We start from the raw sequence: 14,900 nt of genomic DNA on the forward strand, positions 1-14,900 counted from the left end.
CAACGGTTCAGGCTGGTGGTGGTGGTGTAATGGTGTGGGGGATATTTTCTTGGCACACTTTGGGCCCATTAGTACCAATTAAGTATTGTGTCAATGCAACAACCTACCTGAGTATTGACCAAGTCCATCCCTTTATGACCATAGTGTACCCATCTTTTGATGGCTACTTCCAGCAGGATCACACGCCATTTCATAAAGCCCAAATCATCTCAGACTGGTTTCTTGAACATGACAATGAGTGCACTGTACTCAAATGTCCTCCACATTCACCAGATCTCAATCCAACAGAGCACCTTTGAGATGTGGTGAAATAAGAGATTCACATCATGGATGTGCAGCTGACATTGCAGCAACTGTGTGATGCTATCATGCCAATATGGACCAAAATCTCTGAGGAATTTTCTAGTATCTTGTTGAATCTCTGCCACGAAGGATTAAGGCAGTTCTGAAAACAAAAGGGGGTCCAACCAGGTACTAAAACACGTTACCTAAGAAAGTGGTCGGTGAGTGTGTGTATATATATATATATATGTATATATATATATATATATATATATATATATATATATATATATATATATATACATACATATATATATATATATATATATATATATATATATATATATATATATATATATATATATATATATATATTTAGTGTGTGTGTGTGTGTGTGTGTGTGTGTGTATATATATATATATATATATATATATATATATATATATATATATATATATATATATATATATATATTCAGTGTATATATATATTCAGTGTATGTATATATATATATATATATATATATATATATATATATATATATATATATATATATATATATATATATACATACACTGAATATATATATATATATATATATATATATATATATATATATATATATATATATATATATATATATATATATATATATTCAGTGTATATATATATTCAGTGTATATATATATATATATATATATATATATATATATATATATATATATATATATATATATATATATATATATGTGTGTGTGTGTGTGTGTGTGTGTGTGTGTGTGTGTGTGTGTGTGTATATATTTTTTAATCAACTTCATAAAATGTATCCTGGGATGCTTTTCAAAAAACAACTGAAGAAGTTTCCACATACGCTGGACTGTTTTGTCCATCTCATCTAAAAACACAAACAAAACTGTAGATTTGTGTACAAAAAATCTAAAGCATAACCTTTTAATCAGAACGTTTTAAACAAATTCAGTTGAGTGTGACCAGTTGTTTAGACAATAAAAAAGATATCATGGTTCTCATCATCTATAGCAGTGCTATCTATCTTCTAGGCAGGAGACAGTGTGTTTCTGCTGGAGCTGAGTGCATGGCCGCTGTCTCTGACCCAGAGAGCTGAGACCCTGCTGGAGAGATCAGCGGTGCTGTGGAAAGCCTGGACCACCGGCCCGCTCCGACACACACTCACACACAGCCTGCCAAACGCACTCCAGCTCCTGCATCTCATGTCTCAGCAAGTCCAGCAAGAGCTCCGGAGTGAGTTTACCCAAAGATCATTCATTTGTATTGTTGATTTCATGATCAACTGTCACTTGGGGTGACAGACAGAAAAAACACATCTTTAGTTTTTTCTAAAACCCCAAAACACGTTTAACCCTCCTGTTGACTTGCCTGTCCAAAAATGACTGGGCACCATTTTAACAGCACACTGCAAAAATGATTAGTTGACTTTACTTTAAAAAAAGTGAGTAAACTTGCATGTTAAAACTTAAAATTTGTAAGTAAATGAAGTATGTGCGGGATTATAAAAACTAAAGTTAAATCAATGTAAATATTTCAAGTTACAATGAGTTTACTCATGTTTTTAAGTAAAGTCAACTTGTTGCATTTAAAGGTTCATGAAACCCTCAAACACTTTTTTTGAGACGTTAACAGATTTGGTTGTGTTGAGCATCCCTTAAGACAATGTTAGCACCAGTCAGCTTTAACTGTGGGGATAACTGGATAATTTGGAGCTTTTGTCAGCTAATTTCAGCTTCTGGGTTTAAAATGATTTTTGGGGCGGGATCAAAATCGGCAACGTATTGCAAAACTGGAAGTGCAAAGATGACGCGCCAGTTTCTCATTACTATTCATAGCGGAGTTTTATTATCCTATGAGAAGAGCCGGCTTCTTAAATATTCATGACTGCACGTGCTTTCCGAAGGCAAGACAGACCTGCCAGTGCCAAGCTGTGAGACACGTTGATGACTGGATGAGACCGGATCCATAGACCCACGGCACACAGTATTTAGCTGTTCATGAAGGCTCGTATGTGTTTATTTCCATGATCCACGGGGTTTGTTGCATGTTATTCCCTGCGATGCTGTCAGGGCCGATACAGCAAAGGTGTTTGTGTGCAGCAAGCATTTTTGTCGAGAGAGCAGTTAGAGAATTGGAGAAGTTTGGAGATCAGGAGTTCGTTCACATTTAGACACATCGCCGTGCTGCTGTGTTTGCCTAAATCGTCCAGATTACCAGCAGGGCTAATGGTTAAAATAGGCAAGGCAAGAGACCTGCTGCACTGAGTCTGCATTCAGACTTAAGGATTGAGGGAAAAGTCCTCATTTATAGTGTTTATGTAAACACGATTATCTTAATAATTATATAGATTGTGGTTATCTGTTTATGAAATTACGAATAATAAATGTAGCAGGGCATTAAATTAAAGTTTTTTTCTTTGCATTTAAACTTTGTAAACTATAAAATCATGCGTCTCTTCACGGTTTGTGTCTCATTTTGTGAGCCGACTGACAACAGTTGTTTACTCCCCTCCTTCTCCCCTGCTGGCCACGCCCACTCCTGCCCTTTGCTCGTGGAGCTCCACACCCATTATGATGCATCTTTTGAAAAAAATCTGAGGTAGACCTGAACTGAAAGTGGGGGTTTTCATGGCCCTTGAAGGAGAGGGGTTTACTCTCTTTATTAGTAAAATAAGTTTAGGGTGTAACGTATGTCATTTTGGTCAATTTTGATCCACTAGTTATAAAACTATTTTACCACCTCTAAAACTACTGGCAACACATGCACACTCCAACACACACACCCTTCAAATACACACATACACACACACACAGTAAAAATCTGCTTCTTTGAGAGAAAAGAAGATGGCGGCATGAACGGCAGCAAAAACAATCAGGTCCCGATAGCTAGTCAGATTCAACTTCTAAAATTCAAATTCTAGTGTTCAGACTCTGAATAAGTGGGGGTATCAAAATAAAAGTTTTAAAAAATTCCTAAAAATCCAACAAAGGTCACCCAGCAAGCACAGGACGTCAACCTGACATCAGATTGATGTGTAAATCAATAAAGTTAGGTAAAGGAAAAATCATGGTTTGGGTTTACATTCAGTATGGCGGTGTCCGAGAGATCTGCAGAGTGGATGGCAACATCAACAGCCTGAGGTATCGAGACATTTGTGCTGCCCGTTACATTACAAACCACAGGAGAGGGCAAATTCTTCAGCAGGATAGCGCTCCTTCTCATACTTCAGTCTACATGTGAAAGTTCCTGAAAACAAAGAAGGATCCAAGATCGGCCAGCCCAGTCACCAGACATGAACATTATTGTGCATGTGTGGGGTAAGATGAAGGAGAAGCCATTGAAGATGGATCCAGAGAATCTTGATGAGCTCTGAGAGTCCTGCAAGAACGCTTTGCCATTCCATATGACCTTATTAATAAGTCATTTGAGTCATTGCAGAGCTGTATGGATGCAGTCCTCCAAGCTCATGGGAATCATACACAATATTCATTATTTTTCCACGGCTCCATGACTTTATATTCTATACTGGACATTATTTCTGTTTACCGACAAGGCTTTTATCTAAGTAATGTCAGACATTACTGTCCTAATTAAATCATTAAAAATCAAGACATGATCATATTTTATTTTGGTCAAATAAGCGTAATCTAAAGGCATTCGCCTTTCATAAAAGCCACTTCTGATACCAAATGATCAACTGGAATTCAAGTTATTATTAGTTGTTCCTAAAACGTGGATAGTCAAGACATTTGTCAGGTTTTGTGATGAAGATGAGGTTGTTCCTTTTTTTTTTAAAGGAATGTAATCAAATTTTACAGCTTTGTTTTAGAGGTTTAGTGAAGAGGGGTGATTTTTGACCCTAAGGGCGAACAGTGTTCCAAGACAACAGGAGGGTTAAATGTTCTTAGTTTTGCGCCAGTTTATGTCACATTATCTTTAACTGGTCTTGACATCGTTGTAGTCGCATCATCGCATAAGCATGTGCAAACCAGTCGCAATTATGCAGCAGCACAACTGTGGTGTCATGTCAGCACCTTTCCCTGGAAAATGCCTGTCAGTGTGTATTAGTGTTATTGTAGGTTTAATTTCCTGCAGAGCCGCTGGCCACTCTGGCTGGAGCGTATCATGATGTGACAGGGGAGCGTTTGGACGCCGTGTGGCAGCAGGGAGTGCAGATGTGGACCAGAGAGCTGACGGAGCTTCTGCCCTCGATGCTTCATGATCCTCATCTGAGGACGCCATCTCTGACCGCACTCCACGCTGCCGTATTTGCCATGGATATGGTAGGAAGGATCATTTATCTGCTTTTTTCTGCAGGCAGATTTTCTAAATGAATTAGTGTGAGACCGCAATCCAATAAAAGTCAGATGGATGTGGAAAACTCTCAGAGGGAATAGCACTGAAAATTCAACAACAGTCATGTAGATCATTTCCATGATGACCAATATGATCACCAGTCAAATTTAAGCATGTCAATTGCATATAGCTGGTGCATCCATGGTGCTACATACAAGGCTCCCACTTTAAGCCAAATATCAAATTCCCAGATTTTTTCCCTGATAAAAGCTTAATTTTCATGACATCTAATGAATGTAAAAACAGCCTGCAGTTTTATTAATAATAGTAATATTGATATTAATGTGGTTTTATGTACTTATATATTATTAATATAATATTAAAGTAGTTTTAAAATGAACAACCTAATATAAATATGCTCATACACAGTCTCACATACATAGTAATTATAATTAGTTTAGATAAGTTTAGATAAACTTGTAATCTTATTAGGTAACGCTGTGGAAAATCGAACATAGCCTGTGGCATGCATATTAATAATCCTATGTGGAATGTCACGGTCGATGAGGGGAAAAAGGAGTGAAGACCCAATTGCAGAAATGTAGGATTTATTATAAAATACAAATAAAAATAAAAGGCAAAACAAAACTATTCCGAGGGGGAAAACATGAATAAAAGGCAAAAACAAACTTGACAGGGCTGGCAGGACAAAGCAAACAAGACAGAGTAATATCGACGACGAACTGGCACAGGACAGAAAACATGAGGGGATTATAAAGCAAAAGAAAATTGACACAAACAGGTGAACATGACAAACTAATAATGAGTTAACAAGGAGGGTGGGACTAGACAATAGACGGGAGAGCGCATGACACAGGGAGACAACACAAGCCATGCGCTCACATAAAGAGACTAGAACACGCAGCCAATGAGAGAACTCTAGACACAACACCAACAGAAGATTGAACGCAAGACACGAGTACACGATGAAGAAAAGCACTCACCGTGCACTCACACAGGCAGCGTGCATGTTTCATCCCAGCGCCGACCAAAACCGAAACCAACTAGACTGAGACGCTGGGAATGAAACACCACGCTGCAGACAGACGAAAACACAAACACGAGTACAATAGCGCGCGCGTCGGAGGCACGCAGAGCCTGTGTGGCCGCATCAAAGGGGAGCACGCACGCTCTGCGCACACCCACGAAGGCGCGCGCACACACGGAGACACACACAGTGACAGAAACAAGTGCTCGACCCAAGAAATCTCGAGCCGAGCACAACAGGACAGGATTAGACATGACTAGTGTCCGGATTCTGCCACCAAAACAAGAATTTACATGACCAGAGTGGCAGAACCCTGACAGTGGAATGTCAGAGTCTGTTTTGTTCTGATTTGCCTGTTTTCCACCGGGATTTTACACTCACAGGATTTACATGAGAACACAGAAACGGTGGAATTTGAGGCTAACGGGGGGTGGGGGGTGGGGGGGTGAGTAATAATGGTGAGAATACCATTAAATACTCTTCTAAGTTTTTTTATTCTTATACATTTTGCATTTGAAACCTTTGAAAAGGTCAGCCCTTATAGCATACTTCTTATTACATATTCTTTAGCTGTACATTTTTTTTTACATCAAAAGAGTGTTTGTGTTTGTAATTTTGCCTATGTACAGTTGAAGTCGGAATTATTAGCCCCCCTTTGAATTTTGTTCTTTTTTTTATATTTAACAAATGATCTTTAACAGAGCAAATAAATTTTCATAGTATGACTGATAAATTTTTTCTTCTGGAGAAAGTCTTATTTCGGCTAGAATTAAATCAGTTTTTAATTATTCAAACATCATTTTAAGGACAAAATTATTAGCCCCTTTAGGCAATTTAGTTTTTTCCGATAGTCTGCAGAACAAACCATTGATATACAATAACTTGCCTAATTACCCTAACCTGCCTAGTTAACCTAATTAACCTAGTTAAGCCTTTAAATGTGACTTTAAGCTGTACAGAAGTGTCTTGAAAATATCTAGTCAAATATTATTTACTGGCATCATGGCAAAGATAAAATAAATCAGTGATTAGAAATGAGTTAATAAAACAATTATGTTTAGAAATGTGTTGAAAAAATCTGCCCTCTGTTAAACAGAAAACGGCGTAAAAAAAATAAACAGGGGAGCAAAAAATTCTGACTTTAACTTTATGTCATGTTGTTCAGGTGAGCCAGCAGACCTTTCAGTGGATGGAGGCCAGACTGGCTGCCATGCTAGTGGGTGTCAGAAGACAGCTTGCACTAATCTACAAGTTCTCCAAAAGGTATGTGGCAAATCTGCCATTCATTTATTTTCTTTTCGGCTTAGTCCCTTTATTAATCCGGGGTCGCCACAGCGGAATGAACCGTCGACTTATCAAGCACATGTTTTAAGCAGAGAATGCCCTTCCAGCTGCAACCCATCTCTGGGAAAGCAAACCTGCCAGAAACATGTAAATGTTAGCTCTGTCTGAATACTGAAGCTGTGCTCACTGAACTAAAGTGATTCATCATCTGCTGATATATAGTAATTATGTTTTATAATGTGACCCTAAAGCTGCAGTGCATGTATGTAAATTTTTGACTTACATACATTAAGACTTTTATGACTCTAAAGCATAAAAATATGATTATATGTTTGGAGATATTTAAGAAACATGCTAAGTGAACACTCTTGTTTCTCTGAAAAACGATGCTGGGGTGGTCCGTTCTTCGTATGTGGATTACTCAGTTAGCTGGATTTGGTTATTGACGATTTGACACGATCCAGGATCGTTTCGTTCTTCAAAACTGATTCGAGAGTTGTTGTCATAGCAACAGTTCTGGTAGCTCAAACCTGGTCGAGAGCAGGCTCATTTCATATAAAAAGCATTAGAAGTCAGTTCAAGCAAAGAAAATACTGAAAGTATGTACCAAATGCTGATATTTTCTTGAAGTAGAGGTTATATACACTTATGAAAATAGTAAATATTTTAACTATATATAAAGTTATATATATATATATATATATATATATATATATATATATATATATATATATATATATATATATATATATATATATATTAATAGAACTTATGCAATCTGCACCCCCGAAATGAAAAGGCTGCCACCTGGTGGTGTAAAGAGAAAACTTATTGATATGAACTTTTTAGATCGCTTTAGTACAATTTGTGTATGATAATAGAAATGCAAAATATGTGACTTTTTTTTAAAAACAATAATACATTTATGCAGTCATAAACATGTTTTGACAGTTAAAATGACAGTGATTTGAGGCTTCACAAAAGTTGCAGACGGGTTTACCAATATCAAAATGCTTTTGTAAACATCCAGTTATTCGTTACACCGATTAAAAAAAACGGCTACTATAATGCTACTTTGGCTACTATAATAAGTAGTACATAATAGTAAATAGTATAATAAGTAGTAAATAGTATAATAAGTAATAACTGTAAAACTAAATCAATTGCTCTTAACACATGAAAGGGCCAAGCATGCAGCCCGCAACCATAGATATATACACTAGATATCGCATAGGGACCCTGAGCATGCGTCAATAACGCCGCCGCATTGGTACAGTGCTCCCAGGACAAATGTCATTCAAACGCACTAGTCAAGACAGTGTTATTACATGAAGATGCCGGACTTTAGCACTGTCTACGGGTGTAGTAATGAGCAAAAAAAGAAAACAAAGCACAAAGGCAGAACATTTCATAGGTAATATTAAGTTTTTTTTCTGTTTTTGTATGTTCTAAACTTTTTTGCTAATCAGGTAACGTTATTGATGATAACAGTCTCTTACTGCATTCACCATACGGCAAAGCAGCTCCAACTCGCACCAAACACTCGGCTTATGCTAGTTTTGTTGAATAAAATCAGCAAACAATGCAAAAGAAATATGACAACGAGATGCTGCGTTGCCAGAAACTTGTATTATTGTCGCCTAATGTTAGTGAAAGAGTCGTTCGGGGGATTCATTCACAAACGAATCGCTCCCTCCGTCAGTATGAGAAGTGAAAGCAGGAGAGGAGGTGTATTTCAGGACACGGATTAGATTAAATTTAACAGGGAGGGTGAATAGTACATTTCTGTACACACAAACACAAGCTTTTTGTCAGGAATGCCCGTGCGGTCACTGATCCATCAATGTAGAAAAGTGATGTAAAATTATAATTTTCGTTATTAGAAAAAAAAAAATTACATACTAACATCCAGGAAAACTCCCGAGCACAGATATATGTGTATATGTGTATATCTCTGGCTTTGCATGGCCACAGTCCTCCACTGTACCTTGGTCCCGCATTCATTTCAAAGGAGCGCTACCCTGTAGCAAGATGGCGGCGCTATTGACGCATTCCGTCCAATAGACAACAACAGGCCAGGCGACATCTAGTGTATATATCTATGGCCCACAACAAGGTGTAAAGTTATCGCGTATCATATTTAACAAACCGTTTACTATGAATTTTATGTAATTTAGCTCACATGGATAATTGAATATTAATCAGATGATGTCATTACGCTGCTGTGCCGTCAACCAATCGTTGCATTGCTGATCATGATTTCGAGGATCGATAGATCTGTCCTTCACAACACATGTAGTGATCTCAGATCAGTTCATCCAGACATTCTAATCTGATTCACGAACTTCTCTGAAGATTAGCCAGAGATCAGTTATCAAGATTAACAGATCCAGGATCTGTCAAATCAGGAAAACCTTGTATTTATTCTTTCATTTATTCAGAAAGGCTCTCAAAGCATACCTCAATGACTGAAATGCAACCTCCAGTGGACCGTAGCAGACTCCGAAATGAGACGCAGAGTTCCACATAAGGTGGTTATTAATTAGCAAATAATATAAATATTACGAGCATAAACAATAGGTGAGCAGGTTACATTGTAACCCCCGTGTCCTAACAACAAGCTATGTGACGGGATTTGCAGTGATAAGCAATTTGGCTGTTTGCACCAGGCGAAAATGTACTTCATAAGGAAAAAGTGATTATTAGAGTAATAAAAAAAATCAAGCCAAGATAAACATTATTTTAAAAAAACATAAAAAAAAACTATTATTCCATATTTTCCTCAAGCAAATAAACCTTTTTGTGACATATTGTTGAATGAAAATCTCTTCCTAATTCAGATTTGCTATGGACCACCTAGATTTTGCATGTAATACTGGAGCAATGTTCTGTGGGCAAGTGAGACAAAGTTTATCTGTCACACAGCGGGATGTTTTGTTAAAAACAGAACATACCAACACCAAAACCTCATCCCCAACTGTGAGGCACATGGATGCAAAGCCGCTCTGATGACTGAGACTCTGGACAGGGACCCATGAATTATAAGTTGTACAGCGGATTGTCCAGACATGATCGAAAACTCATGCAGTTTAACCACAATAGAAAACACAGAAGTAAATCACCAACAGAATTCTCAAATTGCGTAAATTAAAAAGGCCAGAGCTTGGCCTGAGCTTAATTTGATTTAAATGCTGTGGTGTGATCTGGAATGGAAAGCTCAAGAAGCATCCCAACAGTACAGCCAAAACTATTTTGTATAGTCGAAGGGGCCTCATAGCAACTATTCACCACAAAAAAAAAAAAGATTGCTTGTAAAATGCAAGTGCAATGCTTTTTAAATCACATGAATTCACATGAGTTTTTATTTCTTCTGTATGTAATCTGTGACTTTATAAGGAACATTACACATTTTAAGTGTTGATTGGTCACCATTAATAACTTCAGTTTATATATTTAATTATTTAAATGAACAAATGTGATTATATGGGTTTCACATGGAAAAAAACTGTTCTAACACCATGGCTCGTGTTTTAGTCAACTTAGTCAAAAGTTAGTCAACTTTAGTCAAGTAGTCAACTAGGTCAAGTAGACTTAGGGTGCTTTCACACCTACACTTTTGTTTCGGAACCTGTCTCGTTTGCCCAGTTAGCGCGGTTCGATTGGCATATGTGAACAGGGCAATCGCGCTCTGTTCCGCGCCAAAGTAATCGCTTCGAGATCGCTTGAATGAGGTGGCCTCGGCTCGATTGAAACGAACCCTGGAGCGGTTCGATTGCAGTGAGAAAGCGATCCGATTCAAGTGCGGTTATATCACAGTGTTTTATGGATATGTAATAGGCTTACGGCTATATGAAGAGAGAATTATGAGTAGGGCGGGAAGTTTCGCGAGTCTCCGGATGCCCGCAAACGAGTGATGATCTCCCGGTAATCTCGCGTCTCTCTCCCAGTCCTCAAATAGGCATCGTCGCGCACCCTTCTCACCCCTCCCCACCGCGTCTCTCCTCAGACACGTCACGCGCGCGCACCCTGTCAATCACCGCCAAACCACCACCTCTCCTGACAGCTGAGCGGGACGCTGCAAAATAAACCCTGACACTCTGACCAATGTGAGGAGAGTTTACTCGCACGTGACTTGTTTTAGCTCTTTTGGTCAGATTAGAAACTTTGCAGTGTGAAAGCGAACCACTCCAAGAGCAAAGAGCAACAATGTAACAATTTTAATCTCTGTTTCGGAACAACTGAATCGATTCACAGGTTCTTTAGTCAAGTAGTCAACTAGGATTTTGGATAATGGATTGAATCAAATATCAAAAATGGATTTCTCAAAAGAAAAAACGGATTACATAGTTGGATTAGATCACGTAATCCAATCTTGGTTTTGATCCGGATCAAACCTTTAGTTTGGGTTTTTCAGACCTTTCTTGTAAGATTTGGATCACTTTGATCAGACGATCCCATCAGAAGGGTAGATTCAGCGTCGATTTCATGCCCAAAATTTAATGTAAATTCTAAAAAAATATCTCAAATAAAACTATATTTGAATTATGCAGTATCTTACAAGATATCATATTTATTCATAAGGTTTTAACTGTATTTGTTCATCCATTAGGCTCCAGGGCCCGGTTTTTCAAAAGGTTTAAGTCAAATAATAATGATTCGGATTTAGTATTGCTGTTTTTGCGATCCGTGATCACGTAATCCATCTTACTTTTTGAGCCAGTTTTTCAAAGCAACATCTTGATTGGATCAATCTGATCCGGATAGGAACTTTTCAGGATCACTAAATCTGGAAAACCAGTCCTCAAACAGGATAGGAAATCACAACGTAGAACTAAAGATATGTAAAGAGCAACAAGTAGAATAGCTAGTGTGGGGTCAATATTTATTTATTTGAAATGAAAACACACACATTTAAAAAAAAACCCACCCCGTCCTCTTCCAGCAGTCCGCTCATCTGAGACCTACAGCACAAACACTGGACATTGAGGATATTTAAAACAAGTTGCAAATATAGATGTATTGAATTAAAAAAAGACTTGATGTCAAAAACTCCACAATAATTTCAGACTTCGTCATCTGATGTGGAGAGACCAGCTTGTCTGAGCGTAGCCTTTAGGAGGTCAAGTCTGGCCTTGGTTTGCTGCAGTTTGGTCCGAGTCAGTTGTTCCTCTGCCAGATGAAGCTGTGCTTCTGCCCTTTCATTCTCTCTTTGCAATTGTTGAAAATGATTTTAAAAATCAGTCATTGCCATTCTTTGCATTTTTATGTTTATTCTGCAATCATTGCATGCATCACTAATAAATATTTTAAACAAAACTATTTTTCATTGTGATGAATATATTTATCAATTAGTTACAGAATACAATTGATTGTTTTTGGTCATTTTTTACAGCTGTTTGGGGGATTATTTTATGAGAGCTGGAGTGGGACTTCTTTTCAGCATTGGAGTTTCAAACCTTAGACAGGCTCACCTCAGTTTATGACTGACTATATTAAAAAATCCTCATTTAAAATTCAGTTTCTGATGACACTATCGTGTCTTTTTCAAGGTAACAGCTGCTTTAGAACTTCAAATGTTTTTCGTTAATATGAGAACAATAACGGGTAGATAAATCTCCAACACTATTCTTTAAAACATCACAATGTCCTTAATTGCAATATCTGAATATATATTCTGTGTAAAATTCTTTCTACATATCCAGTGCTTTGTAACGGTGGTCACACAAAAAATAAAAATAAAATATGTACACCTACATAAGTAACCCAAACAGTATTATATATCACTAAAAATGGAAAACAAATTACTCCGGTGAAGTTCGAACTTGAGTCGGCAGCATCGTAACGCAATGTGCTGACCACTGAACCTTAATGGCGCTGTTATGCTAGTGCGAATGGAATAAAAACTGCACTGTTATCCGCAAAACTCTTTTAACCACAGTATTACTTTCTATCAAAGGCTTAATCTTTTTCTCCTCTTTTTATATTTTGGATCAAGTTATGTCACATTTATTAATGTAGTGAATCATCTGATTTTCATTGAGCAGGTGTAATATTCATTCATATTAATTATTCGAATTCGTATATTCACTCAGGTGCCGCTGTTTGGGCTCGAATGATAGTTATGTCATCATTAACCTGCAGGCTGCATTTTGCTCTCGGGGCTGTGAGAAAAAAAAAAAAAAGTGGAGCTGTGGCAAAATAATGAATAAAAAGAGTGAGGCTATGGTCAAAATTGGGAATTCTCCCAGTCTTCCCGATTAGCCAATCTGGGCCTGCTTCATACTTGCATCCAATACCTTAGAGTTTGTCATGGATGTGGGGCATAAGTGAAGTTTATTCATAAACAAATTTCGAGAGAATCACGTGCTTATGATTGTTTACAGCTGTTCCAACTTAAGCTAATGACTGATTATCCTATCAGACGATCCTTAACTCACAATAAATAACCAGACTTTTGTCATCTCAATATCTTCGTCTTGAAGAAACCCCCCCACCCAACCCTACTTTCCCTCCTTTCAAAGGGCGTCACGGTGGCCAGCGATTAGCGCTGTTGCCTCACAGCAAGAATACCCCTGGTTTAATTCCTTTCCAAACCAGTTTGCTAGTTCTCCCCATGCTCGCGTGGGTTTTCCCCGGGTCCTCCGGTTTCCTCCCACAGTTCAAAAACAAGCACTCTAAACAATTAATCAAAATACATTAGCTAAACTCTGAGTACACCTTTCAGCATACATATCCGACACTTAGCTTCAACAAGCAAGAAGGGGAGTCATCGAGATCTACCTGAGCTCAAACTCCCCTCTCGCCTTGCAACGGGAGGGAGCCCAGGGCTCGAGGATCTTATAAGCTCAGGGCTCTCTCCTGGGACAGCACGCCAAACTAGCTTTACTATCAATCATCAGCTAAGTGTGAACTGTTGAAATGAAATGTTGCTGAATGAAAGGAACTGCTGAACTGCTGCTGAAGGTGAAACAAATCTAACAAAAACCTGAAATTACTAAAAACTCTGGAGGAAACCATTGGATACCATGGTGATGTAATGACATTAATCAATCAGAGTACCTGAAAACCATACTTGAATAAAAGTACAGATACCTTACTGTAAAAATTACAAGTCACCAATTCCAATAAAACTTGAGTAAAAGTATGAAAGTATCCAATTTTAAAAGAACAATTTTAAAAGAGGCTCAAGGAAACACCAAGAAAGGTTTCATTTCCTAATATAGAAATTAAATTTAACACCTCATTGTTTCAAAATGGCAGAACAAAATAGATTAAAAAAAATATAGAACAAAAAGTCTCAGTCAAACTCAAATGTTCAAAAAAGGCACAAACTATTTCTCAAAAAAAAAAAAAAAAGTAGTAAAACGTAGTAAAACAATTTTAGAGCTGATTTTCATGCGATTCACGTCTCAGTCTCAAAGGGGGGCAATTCTTTTATTTTGAGTAGTTTTTCAATTGATTAGGATGTTTTCTCTGTAATAAAACTAAACAAAGAGGAGCAGTGTTATTTTTCAACTAAGTAAACTACATATAAAGTCAATGAAAAATACATCACAAACTCACAGCTAAATGCACCTGATGCAAAATGTATAATTTTAGTGATACATTCTTTACGTTGCACAAAAAAAAAAAATTTGGCTAAAACATAGTCATGTCGCAGTGTTTTTTGCCATATCAGTAACTGCATTAAATTCACATTAAATTAGCATTGAATAGACTCTTACTTCAATGTGTTTTTTTAAATTTGATGATAAATTCTTAAAAGCACTTTTTTTCGTGGTTCGTGGCAAACAAAGTAGACACTGCATCCTTTAAGAGCCATTCTGCATATCCGCAAATGAAAAATTTCTTTCAGATAAGGCCATGAATAGTCATCAGTGCTGGCACTGCTTGATGTGCAGACTTCGGCTTTATCATTTACTGCAGCCATGTTGCTGATTAATGACCTGGTATTAGGCAAGCT

At 37.4% G+C, this 14,900-nt stretch overlaps 2 protein-coding genes across 9 annotated transcripts in view; both read left to right on the forward strand.

The window, feature by feature from the left end:
• xpr1b (xenotropic and polytropic retrovirus receptor 1b) overlaps nucleotides 1–14,900 on the forward strand; it is a 573,636-nt gene that overhangs the window by 374,122 nt on the left and 184,614 nt on the right. The gene's annotated exons all lie outside the window — the stretch shown is intronic.
• Nucleotides 1–14,900, forward strand: part of si:dkeyp-106c3.1 — a 166,327-nt gene that overhangs the window by 125,722 nt on the left and 25,705 nt on the right. For all 8 annotated transcript variants that reach the window (XM_073922994.1, XM_073923008.1, XM_021466774.2 and 5 more), the window contains 3 exons: nucleotides 1,341–1,542; nucleotides 4,405–4,592; nucleotides 6,819–6,916. In XM_073922994.1, coding sequence (XP_073779095.1) covers nucleotides 1,341–1,542; nucleotides 4,405–4,592; nucleotides 6,819–6,916 — 488 coding nt within the window. The remainder of the gene's footprint in view (nucleotides 1–1,340; nucleotides 1,543–4,404; nucleotides 4,593–6,818; nucleotides 6,917–14,900) is intronic.

Source organism: Danio rerio, chromosome 2 (genome assembly GCF_049306965.1).
Source record: "Danio rerio strain Tuebingen ecotype United States chromosome 2, GRCz12tu, whole genome shotgun sequence".
NCBI classification, from domain to species: Eukaryota; Metazoa; Chordata; class Actinopteri; order Cypriniformes; family Danionidae; genus Danio; species Danio rerio.